Source organism: Salvelinus namaycush, unplaced genomic scaffold (genome assembly GCF_016432855.1).
Source record: "Salvelinus namaycush isolate Seneca unplaced genomic scaffold, SaNama_1.0 Scaffold854, whole genome shotgun sequence".
Classification (NCBI taxonomy): Eukaryota; Metazoa; Chordata; class Actinopteri; order Salmoniformes; family Salmonidae; genus Salvelinus; species Salvelinus namaycush.
Genome location: NW_024061591.1, coordinates 1,670 through 24,123, shown reverse-complemented (window position 1 = coordinate 24,123; position 22,454 = coordinate 1,670). Strand labels below are relative to the sequence as shown.

Below are 22,454 nucleotides of genomic sequence, written 5' to 3'. Positions count from 1 at the left end.
GGGATTACAGCTGTGAGTCTTTCTGGGTTAGTTGCTAACAGCTTTGCTCACATGGATTGTACAATCTTTGAAAAGAACAATGGTTATTTTCAAAATTCTGACAAATTGGTTGTTGATCATTGCTAGACAACCATTTTCAAGTCTTGCCATAGATTTTCAAGCAGATTTAAGTCAAAAGTGTAACTTGGCCACTCAGGAACATTCACTGTCTTCTTGGTAAGCAACTCCGGTGTAGATTTGGCCTTGTGTTTTAGGTTATTGTCCTGCTGAAAGGTAAATTCATCTCCCAGTGTCTAGTGAAAAGCAAACTGAACCAAGTTTTCCTCTAGAATTTTGCCTGTGCTTAGCTTCATTCCGTAATTTTTTTTTTTTATCCTGAAAAACTCCCCAGTCCTTAACAATTACAAGCATACCAATGACATTATGCAGCCACCACTATGCTTGAAAATACAGACTGTGGTAATCCGTAATGTGCCGCATTGGATTGTCCCCCAAACACTTTGTTTTCAGAACTAAAGTGAATTGCTTTGCAACATTTTTGCAGTATTACTTTAGTGCCGTGTTGCAAACAGGATGCATGATTTGGAATATTTTTTTCTGTGCAGGCTTCCTTCTTTTTAACTCTGTCAATTAGGTTAATATTGTGGAGTAACTACAATGTTGTTGATCCATCCTCAGTTTTCTTCTATCACAGCCATTTTAAACTCTGTTTTAACCTGTTTGGCGTGCAAGCCCGACGTCGGTACACTTATGACAACAGCCAGCTCAAAGTGCAGGGCGCGAAATTCAAAATATATATTTTTTAAATATTTAACTTTCACACATTAACAAGTCCAATACAGCATATGAAAGGTACACATCTTGTGAATCAAGCCAACATGTCCGATTTTTAAAATGTTTTACAGGGAAGACACAATATGTAAATCTATTAGCTAACCACGTTAGCAAAAGACACCACTTTTCTTACTCCATCAGTGTTTTACTCCATCAGTAGCTATCACAAATTCGACCAAATAAAGATATAAATAGCCACTAACCAAGAAACAACTTCATCAGATGACAGTCTGATAACATATTTATTGTATAGCATATGTTTTGTTAGAAAAATGTGCATATTTCAGGTATAAATCATAGTTTACATTGCAGCTACAGTCAGAAATTGCACCGAAAGCAGACAGAAAAATTACAGACACCAACGCCAAATAACTAAATACTCATCATAAAACATTTCTGAAAAATACATAGTGTACAGCAATTGAAAGACAGGCATCTTGTGATTCCAGACAATATTTCCGATTTATCAAGTGTTTTACAGCGAAAACACAATATAGCGTTATATTAGCGTAGCCACAATAGCCAGAAACACTTGGGCGCCGACGACCAGTTCACATGCACGACAGATATTAGAAATAGCATCATAAAATGTTTCTTACTTTTGGTGATCTTCCGTCAGAATGTTGGACAAGGTATCCTTTGTCCAGAACAGTCGTTGTTTGGATCTGGAACGGCAAATTTCCCTCTTGATTTAGCATGGGCACTTGCCAAGTGGCACGGATCTCTCCAACGTCAACAAAGTCAGAGAACGGAACACGGCAAAACTCCCGAAAAAATTTCAATAATCTGATTAAACTATATTGAAAAAACATACTTTACGATGATATGGTCACATGTATCAAATAAAATCTAAACCGGAGATGTTAGTCGTCCATAACGACAGCTAAACAGAAGGCAAATCCATGTCCCCTTTCGCGCGCTCCAGAAACAGGAAATGGACGGTCACGTCATACAAAGAGCTTTAATTCCACCTCAGACCAAGATAAACACGAAATTTCTTCTCTCACCGCCTCTTGACAACCAGGGGAAGGTGTATGAAGTGTACGTAGACTCTTACGTATCATGCCCATGTATAGGCAGGAAGTTGAACAGAGCATCGATTTCTGACATTCCACTTCCTGGTCAGGAAATGTGCTGCAGAATGAGTTCTGTTTCACTCAGAGAAATAATTCAAACGGTTTTAGAAACTAGAGAGTGTTTTCTATCCAATAGTAATAATAATATGCATATTGTACGAGCAAGAATTGAGTACGAGGCCGTTTGAAATGGGCACGATTTAACTGGCTACTCAATACTGCCCCTTGCAGCCATAAGAAGTTAAAGTCACCATTGGCCTGACGGTAAAATCCCTGAGCGGTTTCCTTCATCTCCAGCAACTGAGTTTAGAAGGATGCCTGTATATTTTTGTAGTGACTTGGTGTATTGATACACCATCCAAAGTGTCATTAATAACTTGACCATGCTCAAAGTGATATTCAATGTCTGATTTTCTACCAATTGTTGCCCTTCTTTGGAAGGACCATTCCTCCATGCAGAACCTTTCCAGATCCTTGATATCCTTAATCTACATATAATATAACTATAAACCGTCTAAGGCACTGCATCGCACAATTGGCCCAGCGTTGTCCGGGTTAGGGGATGGTTTGTCTGGGGGGGGCTTTACTTGGCTCATTGCGCTCTAGCGATTCCTTGTGGTGGGCCGGGCGCCTGCAGGCTGAACTCGGTCGTCATGTGAACGATGTTTCCTCCTACACTTTGGTGCGGCTGGCTTCCGGGTTAAGCGGGCGGGTGTTAAGAAGCATGGTTTGGCAGGTCATGTTTCGGAGGACGCATGACTCTACCTCCACCTCCCGATGCAAAATTGTGGAGAAAAAGGGGTTAAAATACAAAAACATTTAAAATAAATTATTGAGCATAGCTCATAATATTGATTTTAGTCTTTTTTTGCTCATCTTTATCAAGGGTGCCAATTCTCTTGGATCTGACTGTATATGGTATAACTGGTGTCTTTGCCACGTTAGAAAATGTGTTATTTGTTGTCAGTGTTGGTTAAAAAGCGTTTTTTTCAGTCATATTCAACCTGGTCTAAAATGGGAAATCATTGCCGATCTGTAGATGGGGTTAGTTAACTACTATGTAAAGAAATATAGGTGGAGAGTAATACAAACAAGTAACATCTGACATCGACCTGTGGTCCCCTACTGTATCTCCTGTTCATTTAAACTTATTGGTATAACCAATATGGTAATACCTTCACACTGCCATACGGCCATAGAACCTTCACCATACAGTACCAGTCAAAAGTTTGGACACACTTACTCATTCAAGGGTTTTTATTTTTAATATTTTCTACATTGTAGAATAATAGAAGACATCAAAACTATGAAATAACACAAATGGAATGATGTAGTAACGAAAAAAGTGTTAAACAAATCTAAATATATTTTAGAATGCTCAAAGTAGCCACCGTTTGCCTTGACAGCTTTGTACACTCTTGACATTCTCTCAACCAGCTTCACCTGGAATTCTTTTCCAACAGTCTGAAGTAATTCCCACATATGCTGAGCACTTGTTGGCTGCTTTTCACTATGCGGTCCAACTCATCCCAAACCATCTCAATTGGGTTGAGGTCTGTTGATTGTGGAGGCCAGGTCATCTGATGCAGCACTCCATCACTCTCCTTCTTGTTCAAATATCCCTTACACAGCCTGTAGGTGTGTTGGGTCATTGTCCTGTTGAAAAACAAATTATAGTTCCACTAAGCGCAAACCAGATGGGATGGCGTATCGGTGCAGAATGCTGTGGTAGCCATGCTGGTTAAGTGTGCCTTGAATTAAAAATAAATCAGTGTCACCAGCAAAGCACCCCCACACCATCACACCTCGTCCTCCATGCTTCATGGTGGGAACTACACGAGAGACAGTTTCATCATAGTGCATGATGGTGTTTGCCACTGCACTTGAAGGAACTTACAAAGTTCTTGACATTTTCCAGATTGACTTTCATGTCTTAAAGTAATGATGGACTGTTGTTTCTCTTTGCTTATTTGAGCTGTTCTTGCAATAATATGAACTTGGTCTTATACCAAAGAGGTTGATCTACTGTATACCACCCCTTCCTTGTCACAACACAACTGATTGGCGCAAATGCATTAGGAAGGAAAGAAATTCAACAAATGTATTTTTAACAAGGCACACCTGTTAATTGAAATGCATTCCAGGTGACTACCTCATGAAGCTGGTTGAGAGAATGCCAAGAGTGTGCAAAGCTTTCATCAAGGCAAAGGTTGGCTGTAAAATCACCTAAACAAACAGCACTATCAATTTAGATGTCTACAATCTCACCATGTTCAACCTGCAGATCAATGTGCCTCACAGAGTGGAATATAACATTCGCAACAGCAGATATACTTTGAGGAGATGGGAAATGTTGCCCATGCTATGTCGAAGAGCCGCGCGGTACATTCTGGGACAAGGAGCGCAATCCATCAAGGAGTGAATGGGAGTCTATTGGGCCCTAGCTAAAAAATAACATTAGCATGAATTTCGTCAACAAGAATTACAACATTACAAATATTTTTCAAGATGTGAGATAATTACCTTGCTGTCTGTAGTATCGTATAGATTTGGAATCGTGACACGTTTCTTGACATATTCAGTCAGTAGTGCTGAAGATCCACGCTGTAGCGCGATTAAAATGTATAGGCAATGTTCCCACATTCAGAGACTGTATTTACAGTAAACGCTGCATATGTCAGCTCAGTAGGTTACTATCTTTAGATTTCAACCGCGCCACGGCACTGATCTTCAGCGCAACGGATTAAAATCTAGGCCCTGCTAATGTATTTAGACAACTTGAATTGTCTCCCATTTACACCAATTTATGTCTGAGTTTTGTGTGCAGATCTTAAGTCTGAATGCATGCAAGTTTATTGTTCTGCCCCTGAACAAGGCAGTTAACCCACTGTTCCTAGGCCATTATTGAAAATAAGAATTTGTTATTAAAACCTCTTGGCGCACAGATCCCTTTAGCCGGATCATTTTCATCAACAACAGCTGAATTGCAGAGCGCTAAAAATATTTAATTTCATGAAATCACAAGTGCAATAAACACAGCTTAGCTTTTTGTTAATCCACCTGTCGTGTCAGATTTTGAAAATATGCTTTACAGCGAAAGCAATTCAAGCATTTGTGTGAGTTTATCGATCACTAGACAAAACATTACAAACACCTAGCAGCAATGTAGATTGGTCACGAAAGTCAGAAAAGCAATAAAATGAATTGCTTTCCTTTGATGATCTTCTGATATTTGCACTCACGAGATTCCCAGTTACACAATTTTTGTTCGATGAAGATTATGTTTATATAAAAAAAACTCCATTTGTTTGGCGCGTTATGTTCAGTATTCCACAGCTTTAGGCAGGTCATGAAGGGCAGATTAAAATTCCAAATAGTATCCGTAAAGTTCATAGAAACATGTCAAACATTTTTTATAATCAATCCTCAGGTTGTTTTTAACATAAATAATCAATATTTTTTAACCGGACGGTAAACTATTCAATACAATAGAGAAAGAAAATGTCTACCACTTTCGAGCGCAAGAACTAATCAAAGGACATCTGGCTATCCACTGACGCGATTTGATAAATCTCGCTCTAATTTCAGAATAAAAGCTTGAAACTATGTCTAAAGCCTGTTCACAACCTGTGGAAGCCATTGGAAAATGAATCTGGTTGATATCCTTTTAAATGGAGGAAAGGCAGGCAATGGAACAGGGATTTTTCAAAATAAGAGACACTTCCGGGTTGGATTTCATCAGGTTTTCGCCTGCAAAATCAGTTCTGTTATACTTACAGACAATATTTTGACACTTTTGGAAACTTTAGAGTGTTTTCTATCCTAATCTGTCAATTATATGCATATTCTAGCATCTGGGCCTGAGAAATAGGCTGCTTACATTGGGAACGTTATTTTTCCAAACATAAAAATACTGCCCTCTAGCTTCAAGAGGTTTTAACTGACTTGCCTAGTTAAAATAAAAAAGTTGTGGGGTATAGTTAATTCAAATCAAATCACATTTTGTTTGTCACATACACATATTTAGCAGATGTTTATTGCGGGTGTAGCGAAATAATTGTGTCCCTTGCGCCAACAGTAACATCTAACAATTCATAACAATACACACAAATCTAAAGGTAAAATAATGGAATTAAGAAATGAATAAATATTTGGATGATCAATGTCCGAGTGGCATTGGCTAAAATACAGTAGAATAGAATACAGTATATACATATGAAAGGAGTAAAGTGCTATGTAAACATTATTAAAGTGACCGAAGTTGCTTAGTTAGGAGCTAGAAGCAGAGCTGCCATGTCTGTCAGTGCCATTTTATCATCACCCCTAATTTTAGGTCTATATCAGATACTTTCAAACACCTGATGTGCGCTTGATTTAATTTCACAGATACAATGGACCCAATAAAGAAGTCCTTACATTGCAAACTCAAAACTAAATGAAGCACACTATAATAATTGTATGTGTGTTTGACCCAGGTCTGGTACATGTGGAGAAGTGTTAAATTGCCTTTTTATGTTCCACAGATGACACTCCAATGAACAACTCACAACTAGGTAAGCCCTTCATATTTAGTTCCTGATAATCTACCAAAACTCTTGTTCCTTCTGATTCCCTTCCAAAATGAATATTAGAATTTTTTTGAACTTCATGTCCAAATCATCTTAAAGTAACTTGATTTCGCTACACAATATATTTTACATAATGAAATATGATTTGGACATGAAATGCGCATTTGGAATTGGCCAGGTAAACAAATCCTGGCCAATATGGATTGCTGTCATACCTTTTCAATAGACTGCTTACAGAGTGAAGAAACCGATATTTGTAATTTGAATGAACTATCCCTTTAACATTACAGCGCAGAAAAAAAGTATCAATAACATTGTAATAGTATGGTAATAAGTTGGGTTGAAGTATGTGTAAGCTTGTTCGGATTTCTGTTTAGCGTTGCGCATTAAAAGATACTAATAGGATTTTTGCATTGTTGCGACTAGTCTTCCTTTAACTACTTTTGATGCAAGAAATTCAAAAGAAATACTGAAATAGCAATGTCCCTGTAATTTTTATTCTTAGATTTTAGCAGGCATTATCATTATTCTCATAATAATCAACTGCCCTATTGCTTTCATTGGTCTCTTTTTTTTGTAGCTCAACTAAACAGCCCAGTGTTTCGGATGAACACGGTTACCAGCGCACTTATCTCAGGCATCATCATCCTTGGTGTAATGAGCCTGTGTTTCTTCATCTTATCCCTTACCCTCCTCAAGGGCAAGAGGGGCCCACCGACCATCTTGTCGGGGGCTCGCAACCCAGCTTTCAACTAACTCCAGCAATCACCCCTGCTCCCAAGATCTTGCCTTCCCCCTTCCCTTGAGGCCACTACATAGAAGGAGAGAGTGGGACTCACATGTACACATTTACAGTAGAGTGAAAAGCCCAAATTGTTCATTTATATGAATGTAAACTGTACTGTATAATTCATGTTAGCATAGGTATAGTTGACATCTCGAGAATGTATATTTCTTTGTAAGTATTGTACTTATATTGTTTCAACCCAGTGACAGTCCGGTTACTGTTAGGCGTTTCATTTGCAAAGTGGATTTCAGTTCAATTTAATACCTCAGCTACTCGGTATCCTATTGCAGGGTAAAGGATAATTTACAAGAAATACATATAGTGTAGAATAAACTGCTCTAACACCAAATTCTTGTTAAGTTGGTATGTTTACAGGGAGAAATGTAAACAGTGTCCCTGAAATGGATATAAAATGAGTGACCTCTAAACAACATCCTATGCAATAATTAAAAAACTCAGAAAAGAGCCTGGGGTTGGATTTCGTTAATTTCCTGAAAAGACTTAGACCACTGTGTAAGGGTTGTAATGAATGAAAAGCTAACAAAAAATGTACCAGTTACATTTTATATCCATTATGTTATTAATATTGCTGATAAGTACCATAGTTAGTATAATGATTATAATACATTACTTGATAGGTCATTACTCATGAATGCTAGGTAAATGCTCTACCTAAATTAATGCAATCTTCAAATTGTTTAACTAGTTTAAATTACATTTTGGACTGTCATTAGGCTTTTTAGTCAAATGTGTATGAAGAGTTTCATTCCAAAACGCTATAATATACATTTTCAGAAATGTTGGTTATATTAGCTTTTCTTGTATAAATATATTATGAAAGGGATTGGTCTGCTTGTTTGAAATCTACCAAAAATGGTTTCATTTCAAAGAGAAAAATAATCATGTTTTGTTGCAAAATGCTATATATCCGCCTCCCTTTCAGATAAAAAAGTAGCACAGCTAGGTTTTATGAAGTCAAATGTGACATAACTACATTTTTTTTAATAAATAACTGTACAAATTATACCTTTGTGACATCAATATATAATGACAAAAATGTTTATATATATATATATATATATATATATATATATATATATATATATATATATATATATATATATATATATATATACACAAAAAATTATTCAATGCAGTAATATGAGATCTGTATGTAAAATATTTACAAAAATTGTCATTTAGCAGACGCTGATATCCAGAGTGACTTACAGTTAGTGCATTTATCTCGTAGCTAGGTGGGACAACCACATATCAGTCAAATATACAGTGAATTCGGAAAGTATTCAGACCCCTTCCCTTTTTCCACATTTTGTTACATTACAGCCTTATAACATTAAAAAAATATAAATACTCAACAATCAACAAACAATACTCTATAATGACAAAGTGAAAACAGGTTTTGAGAAAGTTTTGCAAATGTATTAAATAAAAACAGCTATACCTTATTTAAATAAGTATTCAGACACTTTACTTTGAGACTCAATATTGAGCTCAGGTGCATCCTGTTTCTGTTGATCATCCTTGAGATGTTTATACAACTTGATTGGAGTCCACCTGTGGTAAATGCAATTGATTGGACATGATTTGGAAAGGCACACAACTGTCTATATTGCAAAACCAAGCTATGGTTTTCAAAGCAAAACATAGCTATGAGGTCAAAGGAATTATATATACAGCTCCCCGACATGCTACACCTGGTACCATCTCTACGATGAAGCATTGTGCTGGCAGCATCATGCTGTGGGGATGTTTTTCAGTGGCAGGGACTGGGACACTAGTTAAGATTGAGGGAAAGATGAACGGAGCAAAGTACAGAAAGATCCTTGATGAAAACCTGCTCCAGAGCTCTTAAGACCTCAGACTGGGGTGAAGGTTAACCTTCCAACAGGACAACAACCCTAAGCACACAGCCAAGACAACTCAGGAGTGGCTTCGGGACAAGTCTCTGAATGTCCCTTCAGTGGTCAAGCCAGAGCCCGGACTTGAACCTGATCGAACATCTCTGGAGAGACCTGAAAATAGCTGTGCAGCGACGCTCCCCTTCCAACCTGACAGAGCTTGAGAGGATCTGCAGAGAAGAATGGAAGAAACTCCCCAAATACAGGTGTGGCAAGCTTTTAGCATCATACCCAAGAAGACTCAAGGCAGTAATCACTGCCAAAGGTGCTTCAACAAAGTACTGAGTAAAGGGTCTGAATACTTATGTAAAAGTGATATTTCAGTTTTTTAATAGCAATAAATGTGCTAAAAGTCTATAAACCTGTTTTTGCTGTGTCATTATGGGGTATTCTGTGCAGATTGATGAGGAACAAAAACAATTTAATCCATTTTAGAATTAGGCTGTAATGCATCAAAATGTGGAAAAAGTGAAGGGGTCTTAATATTTTCCGAATACGCTGTAGGTCATTATCAGTAAAACATCACAATACATCACAGAATGTTAAATTTGGCTTCTGGGGGAAAACGAGACCCCCAGCTCCGCCTAAACTATTGACAACTGCTTGCAGTTTTCAAGGGATTGATCAATAAATGTTAACTATTTGGTTGTTATAGCATCACCTCTTGAAGAGCATAGTCAGAACAAAAAATTGTCAATCATTCCATGCAAAACAATTGCGCTTTATCATCAAAGTTATAGAGCAAGGAACTGCATGCCTTTCATGATCAGCAAACATCAATTGCTCATGTAATTTCAGATACGTGAGGGTAGCCTCATCTCTCAATATTGGCCACCATTAATTTAATATTTGAGTATTATAAAAGTGAACTATACGTGAAAAGTATGAGTGGTTTAGGTTAATTTCCCATCATTTGTGGGCTCTGCCTGGCAAGCAGCAGAAGGTTGCATTTGTCAATATACTTTTAGCTGATCATTTTTACATTGCAAGCTACCAGTAGAAACTTTGTACAGTTTCTATATGTACAGTACGGTTTCTAAATGTACCTTTTTATCCAAAGAGGTAGGTAGGCCTAGCTAACAAATTGGCTAACATTATCCCCTTTTCAACAATTGAAATAACATTATCCCCAAATCAGTCAATTGAAATAAATTCATTAATGTAAAAATCTTGTCACTATTTTTGTTGATAAAATTGATCAAATGCAATTGTGTTCCTTGTCCACAGCTTGTCCACAGCTTCACAGCTTAACCCACCGCCACCATGGGGCTCTCAATTCTCACAAACAAGGATGTAAACAAATTTGTGCACAAAACTTTAGAGAAGTAAGGTTTTTGTGTGTATGGAACATTTCTGGGATCTTTTATTTCAGCTCATAAAACATGGGACCAACACTTTACATGTTGAATTGATATTTTTGTTTAGTGCAAACGGCTATATATGAATTTTGTTTGATTTCCTTGCCATCTATAGTGGTGATGACAGTAGTCCGACTGACAACTTTACCAGGATGAAGACTTGGCAATGTCAAGCTCGCGGTCGTAGCCGTGTCATAACAGCTAACATAACTTGTCATAACCTGTCATAATATGGTTATAACACTGTCATGACCCCATATATTTACACCTGTTGTGACATATATTGCGTTATTTTATGGCTGGTTATGACAACTACATAAGAGTTTTAAAACCCACATTTATTCAAACTAGTTTTTCCCTGCCAAAAAGTGTAGTTCTAATGAATTCTTTACGTTCTTTACATGTTTTTTTTAATCATATTATAAATAACTTGTAGAAAATACACTTTGACACTGTCATGAAACATTATGACCATCCTGTGTCACTTTACTTGGACTAAGAAAATACACTTTATGACACCGTCATGAAGCATTATGACCATCATAACCATATTAGCCAGATGGGCATATCACGTACATGACCTTATATCAGTCATCAGTCAAAAATCCTTCTCCTTCTCCTGTCCTTCTCCTGAAACCTGCTCCTGCATTCATCCCAGTCATCAGCAACAGAGCATTGGGTAGGTGCATGTCTGACATCAATGTGTGCGCAATTACAATGCTAATCTAATAGGGTCAATAAAATAAAATACAACAAACATACTGTTGACATGTAGGCTACGGTGTAAAGGAATGTTTTGCCTTGTGTGGTAGGTTTTTACACTCTCTTTTGTAGGTGTAATAACCAGCCATAAAATAACGCAGTATATGTCACAACAGGTATAAATATCTGTCATGACAGTGTTATGACCATAATATAACAAGTTATGACACGTTATGTCAGCTGTTATGACATGGGTGTGACTGTTTAGTACTCACATGTTTCAGTTTTTTCAATCCCTTTGGTACATTTCAAAACTCTAAGCACAAAAATGTAAAAAGATCACCATAACTGCTCATCTTCCAAAACTCTAAGCACATTTTTTATTGACTGAGTAGAACAAAATATTCACAAAGTCACTTGTTCACTGCCCCAAATCCCTCAAATTTGGATACATATTCAGTCTAAGTATCTGCTTTTCAAAATGCAATATTTACATTCTTTTTGGTATGATTTTCTTGTACATTGTTAGCAAAACATTTAACTATCACTTAATCAAACTTCTCAAAACTACTGAAGCAAAATAAAATAGTGTGTTACACCTAGTTATCATATATAGTTTGATAACTGCTGAACACAGTAGAATTCCATATATTGACATCTTAAATGGATCAATTGACATCAATCTATGTTGGAACATAAAACCAAATAATATCTGGATGTGGCTGTAAATGCTACATTCTATGTGTAACCATTTGGAATTATAGTGTAGTGTGTTTTGTAAACAGTCCCTTCAGAAAGTATTCACAACCCTTGACTTTTTTACACATTTTGTTGTGTTACAACCTAAATTTAAAAAGGAATACATTGAAATGTTGTGTCACTGGCATATACACAATACCCCATAATGTCAAATTGGAATCATAATTTTCAAAATGTGTAAAAATGTATACAAAAATTAAAAGTTGAAATGTCTTGAGTCAATAAGCATTAAACCCCTTTGTTATGGCAAGCCTAAATAAGTTCATGAGTAAAAATGTCCTTAACAAGTTGCATAGTAAGTTGCATGGACTCACTCTATGTGCAGTAATAGTGTTTAACATGATTGTTGAATGACTACCTCATCTCTGTACCCCACACATACAATTATTTGTAAGATCTTTCAGTTAAGCAGTCACTTTCAAACACAGATTCAACAACAAAGACCAGTGAGGTTTTCCAATTCCTCACAAAGAAGTGCACCTATTGGTAGATGGAAAAAATAAGAAAAAGCAGACATTGAATATCCCTTTAAGCATGGTGTAGAAATGAATTACACATTGGATGGTGTATAATACACCCAGTCACTACAACCTTCCTAACTCAGTTGCCGGAGAGGAAGGAAACCGCTCAGGGATTTTGCCATGAGGCCAATGGTGACTTAAAACATTTACCGAGTTTAATGGCTGTGACAGGAGAAAACTGAGAATGGATCAACAACATTGTAGTTACTCCACAATACTAGCCTAATTGACTGAGTAAAAAGAAGGAAGCTTGTACAGAATCAAAATATTCGAAAACATGCATCATGCTTGCAACAAGGCACTAAAGTAATATTGCAAAAAATGTGGCAAAGCAATTCACTTTTTGTCCTGAATACAAAGCGTTATGTTTTGGGCAAACCCTGCACAACACATTACTTAGTACCACTCACTGTCACGCCCTGATCTGTTTCACCTATTCCTGTGATTGTCTCCACCCCCTCTAGGTGTCGCTTATTTTCCCCAGTGTATTTATCCCTACGGGTGGGTGCTGCTATGGTGACCAGCGAGCAGAGATAAGGCGCGACTTTACCTAGCAGGGTCTTGTAGATGACCTGGAGCCAGTGGGTTTGGCGATGAGTATGAAGCGAGGGCCAGCCAACGAGAGCGTACAGGTCGCAGTGGTGGGTAGTATATGGGGCTATGGTGACAAAACGGATGGCACTGTGATAGACTGCATCCAATTTGTTGAGTAGGGTGTTGGAGGCTATTTCGTAAATGACATCGACGAAGTCGAGGATCGGTAAGATGGTCAGTTTTACGAGGGTATGTTTGGCAGCATGAGTGAAGGATGCTTTGCTGCGAAATAGGAAGCCAATTCTAGATTTAACTTTGGATTGGAGATGTTTTACGTGAGTCTGGAAGGAGAGTTTACAGTCTAACCAGACACCTAGGTATTTATAGTTGTCCACATATTCTAAGGCAGAACCGTACAGAGTAGTGATGCTGGATGGGCGGGCAGGTGCAGGCAGCGATCGGTTGAAGAGCATGCATTTAGTTTTACTTGTATTTAAAAAACACTTAAAGTTGTATTGCAAAAGTAGTTTGAAATGTTTGGACAAAGCTTACAGGTAACTTTTGAGATATTTTGTAGTCACGTTGTGCAAGTTGGAACCAGTGTTTTTCTGGATCAAACGCGCCAAATAAATTGACATTTTGGATATATATCGACGGAATTAATCGAACAAAAGGACCATTTGTGATGTTTATGGGACATATTGGAGTGCCAACAGAAGAAGCTCGTCAAAGGTAAGGCATGAATTATATCTTTATTTCTGCATTTTGTGTCGCGCCGGGAGTGTTGAAATATGATGGACTGTGATTGTTAGCTGGGGTGCTATCCTCAGATAATAGCGTTGTTTGCTTTCACCGTAAAGCATTTTTGAAATCTGACACGTTGGCTGGATTCACAACAAGTCAAGCTTTAATTTGATATATTGAATGTGTGATTTCATGAAAGTTAAATTTTTATAGTAATTTATTTGAATTTGGCGCTCTGCATTTTCTCTGGCTTTTGGCCAAGTGAGACAGTAGCATCCCGCCTAAACTCAGATTTTTGGATATAAATATGAACTTTACCGAACAAAACATACATGTATTGTATAACATGAAGTCCTATGAGTTTCATCTGATGAAGATCATCAAAGGTTAGTGATTCATTTTATCTCTATTTCTGCTTTTTGTTACTCCTCTCTTTGGCTGGAAAACTGGCTGTGTTTTTCTGCGGCTACGTACTGACCTAACGTAATCACTTGGTGTGCTTTCGCCGTAAATCTTTTTTGAAATCAGACATGTTGTCTGGATTCACAACAAGTGTAGCTTTAATTTGATGTCTTTCATGTGTGATTTCATGAAAGTTGGATTTTTATAGTAATTTATTTGAATTTGGCGCTCTGCATTTTTACTGGCTTTTGGCCATATCCCAGAGAAGTTAAGTGTGGGGATGTGTCGGTTCAAATCCCACCGTTGAGGTTGCCTTGGTAAAGCTATTCTTCAATACCTGAATCTTATCAGTCGCTCTAGGATTGTGCAGGGATTCTATATTCATGTGGGGCCATGCAAGAGAAGTAATAACATCTGTTTCGCGAAGGTGTTGGTGTTCCAATCCACACATGTAGTTCATCGCCTTCACCACTCAGATACCAAGTCCTGTGCTCTCCCGGTGGCAGTCGGTCATCTTACCAGTGTTTGCGAAAGTCGAAATCTTCCAGTGCCATAAAAAAGTACAGATTTTTTTTGGGGGGGATGCTCGATGAGGATGGGATTCAAACCCATGCAAGCAGAGCATGATGGATTAGCAGACCATCGTCTCAACCACTCGGCTGCAGAGATAGCTTGCAAAGTTCTGTCATACTTTCCAGGTCTATGCCCAAACAGTTCGGGCATTTAAAAAAAAAATAATCTCTCCAGAAATAAGTCTCACTGTTGCCGCCTGTTATAGACCCCCCTCAGCTCCCAGCTGTGCCCTGGACACCATATGTGAATTGATTGCCCCCCATCTATCTTCAGAGTTTGTTCTGTTAGGTGACTTAAACTGGGATACGCTTAACACCCCAGCATTCCTACAATCTAAGCTAGATGCCCTCAATGTCACACAAATTATCAAGGAAACCACCAGGTACAACCCTAAATCTGGAAACATGGGCACCCTCATAGATATTATCCTGACCAACTTGCCCTCCAAATACACCTCTGCTGTTTTCAATTTGGATCTCAGCGATCACTGCCTCATTGCCTGCATCTGCTATGGGTTCGCTGTCAAACGACCACCCCTCATCACTGTCAAATAAAACACTTCTGCGAGGAGGCCTTTATAATCGACCTGGCTCAGGTATCCTGGAAGGACATTGACCTCATCCCGTCAGTCGAGGATGCCTGATCGTTCTTTAAAAGTAATTTCCTCACCATCTTAATTAATTAAGCATGCCCCTTTCAAAAAATGTAGAACTAAGAACAGATATAGCCCTTGGTTCACTCCAGACCTGACTGCCCTTGACCAGCACAAAAACATCCTGTGGTGGATTGCAATAGCATCGAATAGTCCCTGCGATATGCAACTGTTCAGGGAAGTCATGAACCAATACACAGTCAGTCAGGAAAGCAAAGGCTAGCTTTTTCAAACAGAAATTTGCATCCTGTAGCTCTAACTCCAAAAAGTTCAGGGACACTGTAAAGTCCATGGAGAACAAGAGCACCTCCTCCCAGCTGCCCACTCCCCTTAGGCTAGGCGACACGGTCACCACCGATAAATCCATGATAATCAAAAATTTCAATAAGCATTTCTCTACGGCTGGCCATGCTTTCCTCCTGGTTACTCCAACCCCAGCCAACAGCTCCGCACCCCTTGCAGCTACATGCCCGAGCCTCCTCAGCTTCTCCTTCACCCAAATCCAGATCGCAGATGTTCTGAAAGAGCTGCATATTCTGGACCCGTACAAATCAGCTGGGCTAGACAATCTGGACCCTCTCTTTCTAAAATTATCCGCCGCCATTGTTGCAACCCCTATTACCATCTGCTCATCATCTGCTCATCTATCACTCCAGTGTTAATCTGCTAAATTGTAATTACTTTGCTAGTATAGCCTACTTATTACCATACCCCCTCATGCCATTTAAACACACTGTATATAGACTTTCTTTTTTTTCTATTGTGTTGACTGTACGCTTGTTTATTCCATATAACTTTGAGTTGTTGTTACTGTCGCGCTGCTTTGCTTTATCTTGGCCAGGTCGCAGTTGTAAATGAGAACTTGTTCACTACTAGCTTACCTGGTAAAATAAAGGTAAAATAAAATTTAAAATGTAAAACTCGGCCACCTCATCATGTAGCCTATTTGTGGCAGTTGCCCCCACAAACTGAAGTTGCTGTATGTAAACCCTTGAATGAAATCAATGAAAAATACATAGCAATGGCAGGGCCATGTGTCGATCCCATCGAGAAATTTAACAAATGTGTTGTCAGGCCGAGTGGTCTAAAGTGCTTGATTAAGTGTGTGGGGGTGTCGGATCAAATCCCACCGTTGAGGTTGCCTTTGGTAAAGCTATTCTTCAATACCTGAATATTATCAGTCACTCTAGGATTGTGCAGGGATTCTATATTCATGTGGAGCCATGCAAGAGAAGAAATATCAACTGTTTTGCGAAGATGTTGGTTTTCCAATCCACACATGTAGTTCATCACCTTCCCCACTCAGATGCCAAGTCCTGTGCTCTCGCAGTGCTAGCGAAAGTCAAAATCTTCCAGTGCCATTAAGTAGTATTGTTTTTTTGGGGTGCTCGATTCCATTCCATTGTTCAGGGAAGGAGGAGACAAAAAAATTATGTTTGACTCTAGTGGGACTCAAACCCACAACCTTTGAATCTCTTCAACAATCTCTCCTAGAAGTCCAATGCGCTATCCATTGCGCCACAGAGCCATTTTGCAAACAAACCAAATTGACCATTTTTCGTGTGCGGGACATAGCACGGCTCTGTCAAAATAACTTTCTAAAGTTAGATGGCGGGCTGGAAATCAGTGAAAACACCAAAGCTGCCATTTTAAAACCACTGTGGGTTACAAAACCAGGAACTCCACTTTACTAGAGAGGTACTTCAACCAACTAAGACATGGTGCCAGGCAACATGCAAAGACAAGTTCAGAAACTTGGCCCCCGGTTCAGACAGCTGAGGGAAAAGCTGAACAAAAAGAAGGTTGGACTTGGGTGTGCTCATACCACCAACTTTTGGTTGACTGGCCTAATGGGCTAACCGAAAGGCACCAGAGAAAGGTGGTAGAGATAAGTTACGGACTCCAAACAAAATTTACACGTCAGACAATTATGTAGGTGTGAAAAATAGGTCCCTTGGTGAATAGGGTTGGAAACTCAAGGATTACACCATTTGCTATTTTGTATCAGATCACTCTTTCCATTCCATTGTTCAGGGAAGGAGGAGACAAACAAATTAGGTTTGACTCTAGTGGGACTCAAACCCACAACCTTTGAATCTCTTCAACAATCTCTCCTAGAAGTCCAATGCGCTATCCATTGCGCCACAGAGCCATTTTGAAAACAAACCAAATTGACCATTTTTCGTGTGCGGGACATAGCCGGGCTCTGTCAAAGTAACTTTCTAAAGTTAGATGGCGGGCTGGAAATCAGTGAAAACACCAAAGCTGCCATTTTAAAACCACTGTGGGTTACAAAACCAGGAACTCCACTTTACTAGAGAGGTACTTCAACCAACTAAGACATGGTGCCAAGCAACATGCAAAGACAAGTTCAGAAACTTGGCCCCCGGTTCAGACAGCTGAGGGAAAAGCTGAACAAAAAGAAGGTTGGACTTGGGTGTGCTCATACCACCAACTTTTGGTTGACTGGCCTAATGGGCTAACCGAAAGGCACCAGAGAAAGGTGGTAGAGATAAGTTACGGACTAAAAACAAAATTTACACGTCAGACAATTATGTAGGTGTGAAAAATAGGTCCCTTGGTGAATAGGGTTGGGAACTCAAGGATTAGACCATTTGCTATTTTGTATCAGATCACTCTTTCCATTCCATTGTTCAGTGAAGGAGGAGACAAAAAAAAATATGTTTGACTGTAGTGGGACTTGAACCCACAACCTTTGATTCTCTTCAACAATCTCTCCTAGAAGTCCAATGCGCTTTCCATTGCGCCACAGAGCCATTTTACTAACAAGCCAAATTGACCATTTTTCGTGTGCGGGACATAGCCCGGCTCTGTCAAAGTAACTTTCAAAAGTTAGATGGCGGTTTGGAAATCAGTGAAAACACCAAAGCTGCCATTTTAAAACCACTGTGGGTTACAAAACCAGGAACTCCACTTTACTAGAGAGGTACTTCAACCAACTAAGACATGGTGCCAGGCAACATGCAAAGACAAGTTCAGAAACTTGGCCCCCGGTTCAGACAGCTGAGGGAAAAGCTGAACAATAAGAAGGTTGGACTTGGGTGTGCTCATACCACCAACTTTTGGTTGACTGGCCTAATGCGCTAACCGAAAGGCACCAGAGAAAGGTGATAGAGATAGTTACGGACTCCAACAAAGTTGACACGTCAGACAATTATGTAGGTGTGAAATATAGGTCCCTTGGTGAATAGGTTTGGGAACTCAAGGATTACACCATTTGCTTTTTTGTATCAGATCACTCTTTCCATTCCATTGTTCAGGGAAGGAGGAGACAAAAATATTATGTTTGACTCTAGTGGGGCTCAAACCCACAACCTTTGAATCTCTTCAACAATCTCTCCCAGAAGTCCAATGCCCAATCCAATGCGCCACAGAGCCATTTTGCAAACAAAACAAATTGACAATTTTTCGTGTGCGGGACATAGCCCGGCTCTGTCAAAGTAACTTTCAAAAGTTAGATGGCGGACTGGAAATCAGTGAGAACACCAAAGCTGCCATTTTAAAACCACTGTGGGTTACAAAACCAGGAACTCCACTTTACTAGAGAGGTACTTCAACCAACTAAGACATGGTGCCAGGCAACATGCAAAGACAAGTTCAGAAACTTGGCCCCTGGTTCAGACAGCTGAGGGAAAATCTGAACAAAAAGAAGGTTGGACTTGGGTGTGCTCATACCACCAACTTTTGGTTGACTGGCCTAATGGGCTAACCGAAAGGCACCAGAGAAAGGTGGTAGAGATAAGTTACGGACTAAAAACAAAATTTACACGTCAGACAATTATGTAGGTGTGAAAAATAGGTCCCTTGGTGAATAGGGTTGGGAACTCAAGGATTACACCATTTGCTTTTTTGTATCAGATCACTCTTTCCATTCCATTGTTCAGGGAAGGAGGAGACAAAAAAATTATGTTTGACTCTAGTGGGGCTCAAACCCACAACCTTTGAATCTCTTCAACAATCTATCCCAGAAGTCCAATGCCGTATCCATTGCGCCACAGAGCCATTTCACTAACAAACCAAATTGACAATTTTTCGTGTGCGGGACATAGCCCGGCTCTGTCAAAGTAACTTTCTAAAGTTAGATGGCGGGCTGGAAATCAGTGAAAACACCAAAGCTGCCATTTTAAAACCACTGTGGGATACAAAACCAGGAACTCCACTTTACTAGAGAGGTACTTCAACCAACTAAGACATGGTGCCAGGCAACATGCAAAGACAAGTTCAGAAACTTGGCCCCCGGTTCAGACAGCTGAGGGAAAAGCTGAACAAAAAGAAGGTTGGACTTGGGTGTGCTCATACCACCAACTTTTGGTTGACTGGCCTAATGGGCTAACCGAAAGGCACCAGAGAAAGGTGGTAGAGATAAGTTACGGACTCCAAAAAAATTTACACGTCAGACAATTATGTAGGTGTGAAATATAGGTCCCTTGGTGAATAGGGTTGGGAACTCAAGGATTACACCATTTGCTATTTTGTATCAGATCACTCTTTCCATTCCATTGTTCAGGGAAGGAGGAGACAAAAACATTATGTTTGACTCTAGTGGTGCTCAAACCCACAACCTTTGAATCTCTTCAACAAATTCTCCCAGAAGTCCCATGCCCTATCCATTGCGCCACAGAGCCATTTTGCCAACAAACCAAATTGACCATTTTTCGTGTGCGGGACATAGCCCGGCTCTGTCAAAGTAACTTTCAAAAGTTAGATGGCGGGCTGGAAATCAGTGAAAACACCAAAGCTGCCATTTTAAAACCACTGTGGGTTACAAAACCAGGAACTCCACTTTACTAGAGAGGTACTTCAACCAACTAAGACATGGTGCCAGGCAACATGCAAAGACAAGTTCAGAAACTTGGCCCCCGGTTCAGACAGCTGAGGGAAAAGCTGAACAATAAGAAGGTTGGACTTGGGCGTGCTCATACCACCAACTTTTGGTTGACTGGCCTAATGCGCTAACCGAAAGGCACCAGAGAAAGGTGATAGAGATAGTTACGGACTCCAACAAAATTGACACATGTCAGACAATTATGTAGGTGTGAAATATAGGTCCCTTGGTGAATAGGTTTGGGAACTCAAGGATTACACCATTTGCTTTTTTGTATCAGATCACTCTTTCCATTCCATTGTTCAGGGAAGGAGGAGACAAAAAAATTATGTTTGACTCTAGTGGGGCTCAAACCCACAACCTTTGAAACTCTTCAACAATCTCTCCCAGAAGTCCAATGCCCTATCCATTGCGCCACAGAGCCATTTTGCAAACAAACCAAATTGACAATTTTTCGTGTGCGGGACATAGCCCGGCTCTGTCAAAGTAACTTTCAAAAGTTAGATGGCGGGCTGGAAATCAGTGAAAACACCAAAGCTGCCATTTTAAAACCACTGTGGGTTACAAAACCAGGAACTCCACTTTACTAGAGAGGTACTTCAACCAACTAAGACATGGTGCCAGGCAACATGCAAAGACAAGTTCAGAAACTTGGCCCCCGGTTCAGACAGCTGAGGGAAAAGCTGAACAATAAGAAGGTTGGACTTGGGCGTGCTCATACCACCAACTTTTGGTTGACTGGCCTAATGCGCTAACCGAAAGGCACCAGAGAAAGGTGATAGAGATAGTTACGGACTCCAACAAAATTGACACATGTCAGACAATTATGTAGGTGTGAAATATAGGTCCCTTGGTGAATAGGTTTGGGAACTCAAGGATTACACCATTTGCTTTTTTGTATCAGATCACTCTTTCCATTCCATTGTTCAGGGAAGGAGGAGACAAAAAAATTATGTTTGACTCTAGTGGGGCTCAAACCCACAACCTTTGAAACTCTTCAACAATCTCTCCCAGAAGTCCAATGCCCTATCCATTGCGCCACAGAGCCATTTTGCAAACAAACCAAATTGACAATTTTTCGTGTGCGGGACATAGCCCGGCTCTGTCAAAGTAACTTTCAAAAGTTAGATGGCGGGCTGGAAATCAGTGAAAACACCAAAGCTGCCATTTTAAAACCACTGTGGGTTACAAAACCAGGAACTCCACTTTACTAGAGAGGTACTTCAACCAACTAAGACATGGTGCCAGGCAACATGCAAAGACAAGTTCAGAAACTTGGCCCCCGGTTCAGACAGCTGAGGGAAAAGCTGAACAAAAAGAAGGTTGGACTTGGGTGTGCTCATACCACCAACTTTTGGTTGACTGGCCTAATGCGCTAACCGAAAGGCACCAGAGAAAGGTGGTAGAGATAAGTTACGGACTCCACCAAAATTGACACGTCAGACAATTATGTAGGTGTGAAATATAGGTCCCTTGGTGAATAGGTTTGGGAACTCAAGGATTACACCATTTGCTTTTTTGTATCAGATCACTCTTTCCATTCCATTGTTCAGGGAAGGAGAAGACAAACAAATTTGGTTTGACTCTAGTGGGGCTCGAATCCACAACCTTTGAAACTCTTCAACAATCTATTCCAGAAGTCCAATGCCGTATCCATTGCGCCACAGAGCCATTTCGCTAACAAACCAAATTGACAATTTTTCGTGTGCGGGACATAGCCCGGCTCTGTCAAAGTAACTTTGTAAAGTTAGATGGCGGGCTGGAAATCAGTGAAAACACCAAAGCTGCCATGTTATAACCACTGTGGGTTACAAAACCAGGAACTCCACTTTACTAGAGAGGTACTTCAACCAACTAAGACATGGTGCCAGGCAACATGCAAAGACAAGTTCAGAAACTTGGCCCCCGGTTCAGACAGCTGAGGGAAAAGCTGAACAAAAAGAAGGTTGGACTTGGGTGTGCTCATACCACCAACTTTTGGTTGACTGGCCTAATGGGCTAACCGAAAGGCACCAGAGAAAGGTGGTAGAGATAAGTTACGGACTCCAAACAAAATTTACACGTCAGACAATTATGTAGGTGTGAAATATAGGTCCCTTGGTGAATAGGGTTGGGAACTCAAGGATTACACCATTTGCTATTTTGTATCAGATCACTATTTCCATTCCATTGTTCAGGG

General features: G+C 39.7%; 1 protein-coding gene across 1 annotated transcript in view; it reads left to right on the top strand.

Moving 5' to 3' along the window:
* LOC120043070 (zona pellucida-like domain-containing protein 1) overlaps positions 1–8,731 on the top strand; it is a 45,607-nt gene extending 36,876 nt beyond the window's left edge. The window contains exons 10-11 of the mRNA XM_038987794.1: positions 6,434–6,463; positions 7,059–8,731. Coding sequence (XP_038843722.1) covers positions 6,434–6,463; positions 7,059–7,234 — 206 coding nt within the window. The 3' untranslated portion in view covers positions 7,235–8,731. The remainder of the gene's footprint in view (positions 1–6,433; positions 6,464–7,058) is intronic.
* Positions 8,732–22,454: the final 13,723 nt, after the last annotated feature.